This window comes from Cololabis saira, chromosome 1, assembly GCF_033807715.1.
Source record: "Cololabis saira isolate AMF1-May2022 chromosome 1, fColSai1.1, whole genome shotgun sequence".
In the NCBI taxonomy this organism is placed as follows: domain Eukaryota; kingdom Metazoa; phylum Chordata; class Actinopteri; order Beloniformes; family Belonidae; genus Cololabis; species Cololabis saira.
Genome location: NC_084587.1, coordinates 29,406,950 through 29,419,860, shown reverse-complemented (window position 1 = coordinate 29,419,860; position 12,911 = coordinate 29,406,950). Strand labels below are relative to the sequence as shown.

The following is a 12,911-nucleotide window of genomic DNA, read 5'->3' as shown; positions in this document are numbered from 1 at the left end:
CCTCCCTAACCTCCCTCTGACAAAGACTCATCCAACTATGTTTCCTACCGCTCACATTTAATGCAGGGAACTCCATTAATTTAACTTGTTATTAAACAATTTAAAAAAACAGGATAATCTCAGTAGTTATCCTCATCAATGAACTGTAGTAGATCACAGCTGAATAGAAGATTGTCAGGAGACCCTCCTACAGCTCTTAAAAAAACAACACTTTTTTCAGCTCTCTCTCTCCATATATATATATATATATATATATATATATATATATATATATATATATATATATATATACATACACATATATATATATATATATATATATATAAACAAAAGGAAACTAATATCTAAAACCTAAGTTAGACAGCGTGCAAACATAACATCTCCAGACATTTCTTTTGCGTGTATGGAGAATCCGTCAGCCAGCCCATCGTCGTTCCTTCCGCGTGTTGGCGACTAGAGGACAACATTGCTTGAGGAGTGTGAAAGACCAAATTCATGCCCGACTGAATGCTGGTTGCGGTGTTGTGGGTCGCTCGGTGTAGTGTGGCTATGATGTAGCGGGCAAAGAAGTACTTCAGCTCCTCTGCCAGTGATGCGTCTCCTTCCGCAGCTGCAAGGTTGGCCCAGTAGTAGGTGAGATGTTGGATTCCCTGCTACACCTGCCTGCTGTTATTGCTGTCAAGATAGCCCTCTATCCTGCTCCTGTAGTCCGATTTGGCCACAATGTTCCCTTTTTTTCAGGTCAGCTGGGGCCGTGCTGTAGTTGGTCCTGTCCCCAGACCTGAAGGCGGTGTTCCTGGTCTTTAGCAGAAGCCGGACCTCCCGATTCATCCAAGGCTTCTGGTTGGGGAAGACCCGGGTGTGTTTTTCTACAGCTACAGTGTGTATACAGTTGTTGCCAGGCGAGAGGCCGGGGTTCACCCTGCACAGGTCGCCAGTCTATCACAGGGCCACATATAGAGACAAACAACCAGACATACTCACACTCACACCTATGGGCAATTTAGAATCATCAATTAACCTACTGCGCATGTTTTTGGACTGTTTTTTTTTTGTAACTTTATTGATACCCGAAGGTAGATTTGTTTTCTCTGCATTTAACCCATCTCTAATTAGGCTAGAGAGCAGTGGGCTGCCATTTGGACGGGGAGCGGTTGGGGTTGAGGGCCTTGCTTGTTCACCTTGGTTGCAATCTGGGGGCTTGAACCTGGGTCCTCCAGACTCCAGCCCACTCCTGCACAACAGTCCTGCAGCTGCTGTGAGGCGTCCTCAGGCCAGGACTTGATGGTTCTTGTGATTTGATGCTTTGACGGTCCTTGTGCTTTCAGGCTGTGGAGCTACTCTCCTGCTCTCTGGGTCTCTGTTACAGAGACGAATAAGAGCACAACATAAATTAAAGCTGCAAGCAGCGATAAACGGGCCCTCGCACTCATGGCCACCGTCCCCCATAAGCATATCAGAAATTACACCACCCACGACTTCCTATGTCAAACCAAAAGTTATGGCAGAGAAAAGTTTTCTATGGGGCGCTGTTGAGCCGTTAGGCCACGCCCATTAATACAAACCATGAAATATAACATTTATCACCAGGCCTGGCTTGCATGCAAAATTTGGTGACTTTTGGGGAACTATCAAATATGGACCAATCAGATGAAGGGGGGGCACGCTTTTTGGCGTCTAGCGTCGCCACAGTAACACTTTTGAAAGAGAAAAGTAATGCGCGTAGTCGCAGGGTGGAGATGCACATTTTGATGTATAACAAACCTGGGTGCACGTTATGGTTCGGGCCGTATTAACTGTCGAAGGAATGGCATAAATTGCTCCAAAATTATGCGATTAATTCAGAATGTTCAAAATGGCCGACTTCCTGTTCGGTTTCGGCCATGGCGCCAAGAGACTTTTCTTTAAGTTGTGCCATGATACAGGTGTGTACCGATTTTCGTGCATGTACGTCAAACCATATTGTGGGGCTTGAGGCACAAAGTTTTCTAGGGGGCGCTGTTGAGCCATTTTGCCACGCCCATTAATGCAAACCATTAAATATCAAATTTTTCGCCAGGCCTGGCTTGCATGCAAAATTTAGTGACTTTTGGGGCACGTTTAGGGGGCCAAAAAGGCCCTCCTTTCGTCAGAAGAAGAAAGAAAGAAAGAAAGAAAGAAAGAAAGAAAGAAAGAAAGAAAGAAAGAAAGAAAGAAAGAAAGAAAGAAAGAAAGAAAGAAAGAAAGAAAGAAAGAAAGAAAGAAAAAGAACTCCATCCAACTGCTTCTGTGCTGATGTGACTACCACAGTTATCATCCTTTGATGGAAATCGCATGAGGGAAAAGGTCAATGCTGTTCACTATCTTCGTTTTACATGTACATAGTTCTGATCACACTTTTGATGTAGCATATAGACTCATTTAAACCACTGCTTATGCTAAAATATATCTGGAGACTGACTTCTTTGAATCAAAATTAAATTGTAACTGTACATTATTTGTCATGCTGACATTTTCTAAAGAGTGTGTTACAGATTCCAGGGAAGATGGAGTGTATTTCTTCAAATGTCACTGGATGAGTGCTGGGTACACCCTGATCAGGTGACCACTAGATATCAGGGCCACACGGTGATAAAAGATACAAACAAACACGCTCACACTCACTATGACGTACCATTTAAAACCACAAATCAACAGAACATGCGTGTTTGTGAATTATGGGAATAAGTGGGTAAACATCACACAAACATACAGAGAACATACAAACTCCACAAAGAAAGGCCTCGGGGAAGCCTTTAGATGGCAGGAAAAAGTTTCTACACCAAACACTGTTCTGTCCCAACTATATATTTATAAAGAGTAAACAATTTAAGTAAGTAAATACTGTTTCTCGTAATTTTCTTGTATTATGGATAAAAACATTGCATCATGTCTCCAGTCAAACATAACCTGCCCTGACTGACCACGGACCTCTAAGTAAAAGATATTTAAATAATTATTTAATATTGTATTATAAAATAGTAATTACTGCCACCTAGTGGCATTAAACAGGTTTCCCACAATGATGGTAAAATAAAGTGATGGATCACCTTATTCTAGTCACGATCTTGAAAGAAAAAAATCTAACATTTTAATAAAAAGACATGATGCAGAAATGGTTTTATGTGCACAATACGTCAGTGTCTAGGATGTAAAATACTATCACAAGATAAGACGTGTCAGGATCACAGCTGAAATGTTGAAGCCCACTCCACAAAGTTATCCCCCACGACAACCAAGCAAAATCAAAATCAGACACACTTCCACTTCAGAATTCCACACCTCAATCCATGATGTCCATCACATGACCACTCCCAACAGTCTGTGACAGACAACATGCCAAACTTACTGATCACTGAGTATTAAACACGGACCAAAGCAGAATCGGAATCAAATTCATCTGAAAAACGTATAATCACATGAAGACCTGCAGGGGAACAAACCGTTACTGGTTCATTGGATGTGCTGTCGGCTGGACATGATGAAGACAGATGTTATAACTGCTCTAAGGGCGGAAACATGAGGAGTTACACACGAAAATCAAGCCTGACAGGATCCCACAGCAACAAAAATAGACACAACTGTCCGAGCAAATACGAGTGAAGAGTCTGAAATATAAAGGCTTTTAGTACGAATATCACATGACCATTTAATAACTAATCATTGTTTCAATGTTGAGAGTTTCTTTAGGAGGAATTTTGGTTAAAGAATATTTGAAAAGCAACAAAATTAACTAATTAAAATTAATTAAGAGAAGAGAAGAAAAGAAAAGAAAAGAGAAGAGAAGAGAAGAGAAGAGAAGAGAAGAGAAGAGAAGAGAAGAGAAGAGAAGAGAAGAGAAGAGAAGAGAAGAGAAGAGAAGTAATTGCCAGTTACTTGTTAGCTTGCATGTGTTATCTGCAGTATCTTAGATGTGTTCATTTTCTTTTTCAATGGGAGATTATGATACGAAAAAAAACACAGCACGACATACAAATGAGAGATAATCTTCAATAATACTCTAATTTAGTTTCACATTCAGTTACTGATAAAAGTTGAATTGCATTGCATGACATTTCCTGGATTTCCTGCCCTGCATGCTACAGAGTCCGGAGACACAACAACACGTCCCCCCAGGGCTGAACACACTGATGACCGTCGACTGCAGAGCTCACTAAAGAACCACCTCTGGGTGAAGAGTGCAGGCGCTACAGCACTGATATGTCTAAGAAAGGCTGCCTTGCACCCATGGGGAGAGTTAGTGCCAAACACAATTCAGGTGGGAAGTTAGGGAAAAACCTGTTGATGTTTACAGCTGATGAATCCACTTCACGGTGTGCTGTCTACAGATATAAGAAAAACGCGTTGGGGACGAATGACGGCATCACAGACTGGGCAAAGTGAGCCAGGTTCTGTATGGAATATGTTTTTCTGTGGAATAAAAAATAGATGAAAGGAAACTTGTGGTATTTCAACACTTCTTTACAAAGCGTTTAAACTATGAAGGCTGAAACGATCTCTTCCAGTACTATAAGTGCTGGTGGAGCACTGAATTCAGATGGAACCAAAACTTAACTACTAACTAACTACTACTAACCCCAGTACTCGAGTTGTAAAAAGAATTCAGGGGGGATGGTGGAATTTATCATATGGGGACATATAATTTGTGCTGATTACAAATAATATAATATATTACAAATAATAGGAGTGACCAAAACACCTGCAAAAATACTGCAGGAATGACATAGCAGCAGTTAAATGCAGCCTTCTGTAAGCTGTAAATATCCACTGGGCTTACATCAAATACATCAAAACACAACAATAAAAAACAGTTTTCTGAACTTATCAATATGACTCTGTCCTTCACAGGATAAATAAAATGGATCACTGCAAAAACTCAAAATCTTAACAAGAATATTTGTCTTATTTCTAGTTAAAATGTCTCATTTTAGTAAAAAAAAATCTCATTACACTTAAAACAAGAATCATAACTTGAAAAAACAACAATTTTCACCTGTTTCAAGTAGATTTTCACTTGAAATAAGTAGAAAAATCTACCAGTGGAACAAGTTTTTTTTTGCTTGTAATAAGAAGATAAAATCTTGTCCCAGTGGCAGATTTTCCTACTTATTTAAAGTGAAAATGTACTTGAAACAGGTAAAAATTGTCAAATAAGTTATTTTTCTGGTGTTATTTTTCTGGTGATGACTCTAAATGTTGAAATAGCAGTAAAACCACATTCATTGATGAAATGACATAAGGGATGGAAAGGGGGGATGGCAGTTTTACTGGGGGGATGATTTTGGCCGTTTTTATTTCAAGGGGGATGCCATCCCCCCTCATCCCCCCTCAACTCCAGTACTGACTAACCCTAACATTTCTATCAGACAAAATCTTTAAAGCAACATAAATCAGGGAAGTTTATTGGGGAAATGTAATCCGAACTTTATTCATGCCAAAAAAAAAGTTGGGCTGTGTTACAAGGAAAGTTTTGCTGGTATTTACTTTTTAATACTCAGACTTAGAAAACACTTTTGAATTGTTTATTGGTCATGGGGTTTTTAACTGAAAAACAAGACATGTTTTCCATGGATACTACGTTTCATAGATTCACTAATACATTTCTTAACTACACAACAGTGAAGCAAATATATCAATGAACCTGCAAGCTGAATTTACAGTGGTTTCACAACATGTTGCTAAAAACCTACAGTAGGATGAGAGTAAGCTTTACAGGAAGTTCAGAGTGGACAGAAAGATCAAGAACCACTAATTACAGAGTCAAACATCAAGTTAAGATAGTTGGGTCTCCTGTGATGTAATGACCTACCGTGGTTATCCCCAGCGTCGATGCGCATCAGCTGAACACAGACTTCCATTGTTCTGTTCCTGCCCTCAGCCTAGTTTCATTAAACAGAATAACTTTGAATAATTACTTTTAAACTAACACATACAGCTTTCTTAACCCTATGATGCAGATATGTCCACATCAGAGGGACAGAGTGGAAAGTGGTGACACAGGAAGCTGCAGGTGCAAAGCTATCATACAACATGTGTAATGACTGAGTGCTGTAAGAAGGAGTTGGTGTGATACACGGGCACAGAGATTATAAAGAGGAACAGGACCACGACAGTGTGAGTGCTTACGCAGCCTTCACACAATGACAACTAGGCTGTCTGTCTGTCCAACACACAGACAGACACCCCCAGTGTTTACTTTCCATTTAGGTTACATGTTGATATATTTAGAAAAGAGCATGAAGGAAATCTGACTGTTGCTAATGCTCATCATTAGGCTGGGCCTCAGTGTGATCGGTTTGTGTGTCCACAGAGGTGTGGGCCGTGCTGTTCCACACACCGGCGTCGGGCTGCGGCTCCAGCGACGGGCTCACGGAGACGGGGTCGGAGGAGTTGACGGCCGGCTCCAGTGAGATCTGAGTGGAGGGAGGAGGGCGGCTCGCTGCAGCGTCAGAAGGCAGGACAGACGGACGAGCGGTCGGTGCTGTGGATGGGGGGACAGTGGGCGTGTCGGAGGGCAGCTGCGACGAAGAGTTGAATGTTGCGTTTGAGGACAGATTAGAGAGAGGAAGTGAGGGTGAATCGGAGAGGATGTCTGGCTGAGGGTCAGACGGAGAGTCCGTGGGTAAGTCGGCCGTGGTGGAGATGGTTGTGTGCGCAGGAGTCGGTTCCTGTGGATCCGTGCAAACCGGCTCCCCCTCGGCCACGTACCACACCTCGTTGTGTCTGTTCAGCAGCTTCAAGGGACTTCACAAGGATGACACAAGAGAGATATGGACACAAAGGTTAGAAGTACTGAGGGTCTGATCTGTGATCTTCATTCTTTTAGCTTAAACAATCAGTCGGTTGCTCTCATTGACAGATGGCACCTATACTTCTAGAAAATAGACAAGACACTAGGGATGGGCGGTATGGACAAAAAAATGTATCACGATCATTTCTGGCATTTAACCCAATAACGATAAAAAAAATACCAATACAAAAAGTGTCATCAACGGGAATATTTCTTTCTTTCAGGCTCATTTCTTCTTTCTTTCTTTCTTTCTTTCTTTCTTTCTTTCTTTCTTTCTTTCTTTCTTTCTTTCTTTCTTTCTTTCTTTCTTTCTTTCTTTCTTTCTTTCTTTCTTTCTTTCTTTCTTTCTTTCTTTCTTTCTTTCTTTCTTTCTTTCTTTCAGGCTCAGTTCTTTCTTTCTTTCTTTCTTTCTTTCTTTCTTTCTTTCTTTCTTTCTTTCTTTCTTTCTTTCTTTCTTTCTTTCTTTCTTTCTTTCTTTCTTTCTTTCTTTCTTTCTTTCATGCTCATTTCTTTCTTCTTTCTTTCTTTCTTTCAGACTCATTTCTTTCTTTCTTTCTTTCTTTCTTTCTTTCTTTCTTTCTTTCTTTCTTTCTTTCTTTCTTTCATGCTCATTTCTTTCTTTCTTTCATGCTAATTTCTTTCTTCTTTCTTTCTTTCTTTCTTTCTTTCTTTCAGGCTCATTTCTTTCTTCTTTCTTTCTTTCTTTCTTTCAGACTCATTTCTTTCTTCTTTCTTTCTTTCTTTCTTTCTTTCTTTCTTTCTTTCTTTCTTTCTTTCTTTCTTTTTTTCTTTCTTTCAGGCTCATTTCTTTCTTTCTTTCTTTCTTTCTTTCTTTCTTTCTTTCTTTCTTTCTTTCTTTCTTTCTTTCTTTCAGGCTCATTTCTTTCTTTCTTTCATGCTCATTTCTTTCTTCTTTCTTTCTTTCTTTCTTTCTTTCTTTCAGGCTCATTTCTTCTTTCTTTCTTTCATGCTCATTTCTTTCTTTCTTTCTTTCTTTCTTTCTTTCTTTCTTTCTTTCTTTCAGGCTCATTTCTTTCTTTCTTTCATGCTCATTTCTTTCTTCTTTCTTTCTTTCTTTCTTTCTTTCTTTCAGGCTCATTTCTTTCTTTCTTTCTTTCGGCTCATTTCCTCAATTTATCGTTTTTACCGTGAGATGACAAATTCTTACCGTGGGGAATTTTTTTGACGGTTTATCGTGAATGGTAAAATATCGCCCATTCCTACAAGACACACACTGAAAAATAGAGCCTGCTCGGTTGCCACAACAGGAGAAGCTGTCGATCACAAAACTCCACAAGCACAAAACATGCAGGACAGAGTTACACAACTAGTGTGTAAAATGGCTGAACTCCCAGGAAACCAGAGCAAAGCTGGAGGGCAGCAGAGGGGAAAAACGAACGTATGTTGCACCTGTCATAGCCGACTCCATAGTGAAAACTGCGGTTGTAGGATGCTCGCACTCTCTCCAGCTCTTTAGTCAGCAGGTGGGCGTGAAGCCTGGACGTGACCGACAGCATCCAGCCTCCGTAACTCCTCACGTACACATCCATGTCTGGCATCTCGGTGAAGTACAGCTGTGCCGGCAACACAGACAAAACATCAGCAGGGTCCACCGCACAAGGCAACAACTCAAAACCAAATACACCTGTAAACAACAAGCTATTTCCATCTTTACATGAGATCCACTCTAGGACAGATCAAGTATTGGATCAGTATTTACCGTATTTTCTGGACTATAAGCCGCACCTGTATATAAGCCGCATCTGCTCTATTTAAAAAAAAAGATATTTCAGCTGCAGATATTTCTGTTGTTAGATTAGATATTTACCACATGTACAGAAGGATTCTGAACTGTAAATCATGTACATGTTTGTACCTAAATAGATCCTTTCCTAACAGTGTCTTTTAACACGGCAGCAACTTTGCTGATTAAAACGGGACAGAACCAAGAGAAAATAACGGTATTTATTATCTATGTATCTGTTTGAAATCTGCTTCTACTTCTATCTGCTAAAGAAGAAGTAGCGTATTTTTCTTTGCATTTATTTTTTCTTAGTTTTTATTCTAATTCCGGTTAGCACTCCCCCTAGCGGTGGAAGAAAAATCCACAGAATAGCCGCACCTTTGTATAAGCCGCACGGTTCAAAACCTATGAAAAAAGTAGCGGCTTATAGTCCAGAAAATACGGTACTTGAAAAGCTGAAGTTTAAAACCCAATTGGGATTTGTGTAAACTCCAGACCTATGAAAATGATAAAACAGGACTGGAAAAGAAGCACAAATCTATTTATTAATTAGGAAAAGTGTCTTATTAAATCAGCTGGTTGATTTGACTGTAAAACTGTGGAACCTCTGCTGCAATCACACACAAGGTGTCATATGCTATTAATTCACCTCTTCATGAATATTAAGCTCATGCAATTGTATGTTATCAAGCTGACGTTGCACTTTTTATTTTAATTCTGCTGAGGGGGAGCACTGCTCAAGTTACTTCATACTCAACATGCACTAATGCACTTTATTGATCTTGAATCAAAAGTCACTGATCAAATTACATACACATCCTGGGAGGATAAACTGCATTCCACCTCGTTAGAGGTAAGGGAAGCTCTCCAGCTCCGGGGAAACTGCATGACTGCAGTAAACGGCTCCCCCGCCCTCGTCCCCGATCATCCGTCAGCTCACCTTGTCATTGGTGGGGGCAGGCGGCTTGTCCTGATAGGCAGCGGGCAGCGGGAAGTTGAGCGTGTAGATAGCCGGCTCCCACATCTTGGTCTCCTCTGGGATCTTCACGAGAACAGGGGCGGTCATCTCCATCTGGACGCCTGTCCAAAACACATACAATTAAATAAACAATTCAAAGCTGAAGGAAAAATAAATAAAAAAACTAATCTTGTCTCATGGTGTCATGTCCTTGCCTCCTTCGTTAGCTCCAGTGATGTACTGGAAAAGTCTCCTGAAGGCCATAGCAGCACCCACTCCCATGAAATAGGCTTCAGCATCTGTTGACACCCAGCGGGTGGGGCTGTAGTGTCGTACCTGCACAAGGACACACAAATACATCTGTGTAAGACTATGAAAGAAGTCTGACTGTCAGGTGATGTGTGTATTTGAGCTGGTGAGCAGGTCACTCACTTCATACTCATCTGTTTTGCAGACCAGTTCGTATTCCAGACACTCCTTTGATTCAGTGCAGAAGCTGTTGTTGGTACTCGGTCTATGAAATCGTGACAAATACAAATAATATTCCTGTTCTGGAAATACTTTCTAACCACAAATATTTGGATCCCCATTTCTTTTATATTTATGTTTGACTATTAAGTTGGTTTTCGCTAAAATCCTTACTGCCAATGCATACAAAAGACACCGGTGTTCCTCCAAATCTTGCTAAGGCCCATTTTTAATCCTACTATGCTCTAAATCAGATCAGTATATAAACATTCTCCCAGTTTGGTGTGAAAAATACTCAACTGATCTCAGAAGAGCCCGGATAATCCAGTTCAACACCCTTGGGATGAACTGGAAGTCTAATATACGACAAGCAGGGAAACTGAGCCAGTTCAGTTAGACGCTAACAAGCTCTCTATATCAGTGTATCTATGTGGCTGTTTTGCAGTTACAATATTAACTGGCTTAGCTTTATGACTGAGCATTATCTTTTGGTAGTAGTAGGATTATTAGTTTTAAAAGTGACTGCTCATAATGTTCTGAGTTACAAAGATAAAGATGTGCAGGATTTGCAACAATCCCTTGATGTTTGCCATTGAATCCTAGAGGAAGTCAGACTGACATCTCGCCTTGCTTTTGAATCCTTATCTTCTGCGTGAAAGCATTGCTTTTTAAGGAGTCTGGAGCTGCTAACATGCAAGCAGAGCACACAATAAACATGCCAAGTACAGAAAACGATCTGAGTAGTTGATCTGAATCTTTTAAGTGCATTACTGCCGGAGCTTACTTATGCTCTTGTTGCTATAAGAGAACTTATTCCCTGCAGTCAGGATTAAACGGTGAGGATAGAGCAGGATAGAGCAGAGGGGATAGACGGTGTCCGTTAGAACATTATTAATAGCCACTAGGTGATGTTACAGACAGAAGTATATACCCTATTCATATTTTCTAGTTATTTATTTTACTTCTTTTTTCTGAGCATCCGTTCATCTGAGGCACAAAACTTACCCAACACTACCTTCTGCTGAAATCACAAGGGCCAAAATGGAACAGATTGAGATGAAAGCCCTGGAGAAGGACACAGAAATGATAAATCTGCATTTAAACTACATTTATTCTGAAATGTAAAAAATAATTCAAAAGGGAGCAACGGCCAAGTACACCGCCCTGGTATACTGAGGTAAGATGTGAAAGAAAGCACAATGCAGAATAAGAGATGTTATAGGAGACTAAAACAAAACGAAACTCCAAAATGAATAAAAATAAAGAATCATGCCAGCATTAAAGGCGTTTTGACTTGGCAGGTGCTGCATTCAGAGTCTGCTCTGCAGAGATGAAACGGGACACGTTTTCCTGCTCTCAGACGCGCAGAGGTGAGGGAGGGATAGATTTGCTGCATCATCAGGATGTGGCTCCTCAAAATCAAAGGCGTTTTAAGGTCACAGAGGATCGATGCCGAGACACTTATATCTCCTTGATCAGAGCCTCCGGGGACAATTTTACCTAAACCAGGCATCCATTTAAACACAAAAAGCGTTTTACAATGAGCCACTCGTGATATTTAAACCTCACACTTAGGCTATAAAACAGATTTGTTTAAAATATATTATATATATTTTTTTCTAAAGTAGCCTGTAAAATAAATCGGAAACGATCCACCAGCACGGCAATTCAGGAGTGATGCAAAAAAATCTACCTAAACTGTGCAGCACGCCGGAATAAGACAAAAAAAAACTGTTATAAATAAGATTGAGCCATACACTACTGTTCTAAATGATCATTACTAACATGTGGATGATCAGCATCTCTACTCACATTGTCGCAGCCCCTCGTGGGTGTGTTTCCACCTGCCAGCGGTCGGAGCTGGATGTGATGAGACTGCAGTGCTGCACCGGGACGGAGCCGGCGGGTTTACTGCGGACTGCAGAGGAGTGGGGGCCGGGGGGGGGCCAGGGGGGGCCGGGGCCCGCCCAGGGCCCGCCCAGGGCCCGCCCACCGCTCACCGGAGCCAGGGAGGGGGTTTCTGATTGGACTGAGATCTCTCATCTCCTACAGATGAGGACAGATGGGGAGAGATGAGGTCTGCTCAAAACTCTCCGCCATCGGCAAGAAGTCATACTGCGCATCAAACAGGAGGGGATGTATGAGGACAATAGCAGGTTTGAGTTCCCACTATGTCATCAATGATAATAATAACACATTCAAACAATATATCCGAGTGTCTGAACAAATAGATCAAAGACACCAGCATGGCACAATCCTGTCACTTTGCTCGGGAATCCTTTTAGGTTTCAAAAGATTTACTGTGATTCAGATTTACAAGTTTTTGTGACGTCACAGTGGAATAATCCCCACGTACTTTATCCTCATGTCGTATTTACTATATACGTATTTACTATTTTAAATATTTATGTAATATATAAATATGAATAAATATAAATATTCATTTAATTATAAATATTAATATTATAATAAATTAATTTAATATAATTATAATATATATAATTAATATATAATATATATATAATTAATATATAATATATATTCATATATCATAATATATATTCATATATAATATATATCAATATATGATATGACATTTATTATATTATATATATTAATATGTATATAATTAACATATAATAAATATTAATATTAATTATATTTATATATATATATATATATTAATTTAATTCAACATTCATTTAAACATTTACTTTAAAAAATTTACTATATACGTATTTACTATTTACTATTTAACGTATTTACTATAGCCTACCTGAAAAGATGCTACCTTGAACACTGTTATAAAAAGGGGTATGCGGCAAGGAACATGTGGTGTGTGTGTGTGTGTGTGGTATGATACATGACCGGAGCTGTAAAGCAGTTGATGAAATGGGAGCTTTATATGGCACCAGTCATATTTTGACAAATCC

General features: G+C 39.9%; 1 protein-coding gene across 1 annotated transcript; it reads right to left on the bottom strand.

The window, feature by feature from the left end:
- Positions 1-5,526: 5,526 nt before the first annotated feature.
- On the bottom strand, positions 5,527-11,884 carry soul5l (heme-binding protein soul5, like). The gene is made up of 7 exons (XM_061731388.1): positions 11,791-11,884; positions 10,984-11,043; positions 9,943-10,024; positions 9,726-9,846; positions 9,493-9,632; positions 8,219-8,382; positions 5,527-6,762 (listed from the first exon to the last, which is right to left on the bottom strand). Coding segments are annotated over exons 1-7 (1,056 nt in total). The 5' UTR covers positions 11,793-11,884; the 3' UTR covers positions 5,527-6,275.
- Between the last annotated feature and the right edge of the window lie 1,027 nt (positions 11,885-12,911).

What these genes read in the sequence shown, in the direction of transcription:
- soul5l (XM_061731388.1), bottom strand. An exon ending in CACTGGAGCTAACGAAGGAG is followed by an intron (nt 9,633 to 9,725) that starts GCAAGGACATGA and finishes TGTTTTGGACAG; the next exon opens with GCGTCCAGATGGAGATGACC. An exon ending in CTGCCCCCACCAATGACAAG is followed by an intron (nt 8,383 to 9,492) that starts GTGAGCTGACGG and finishes TTGCCGGCACAG; the next exon opens with CTGTACTTCACCGAGATGCC.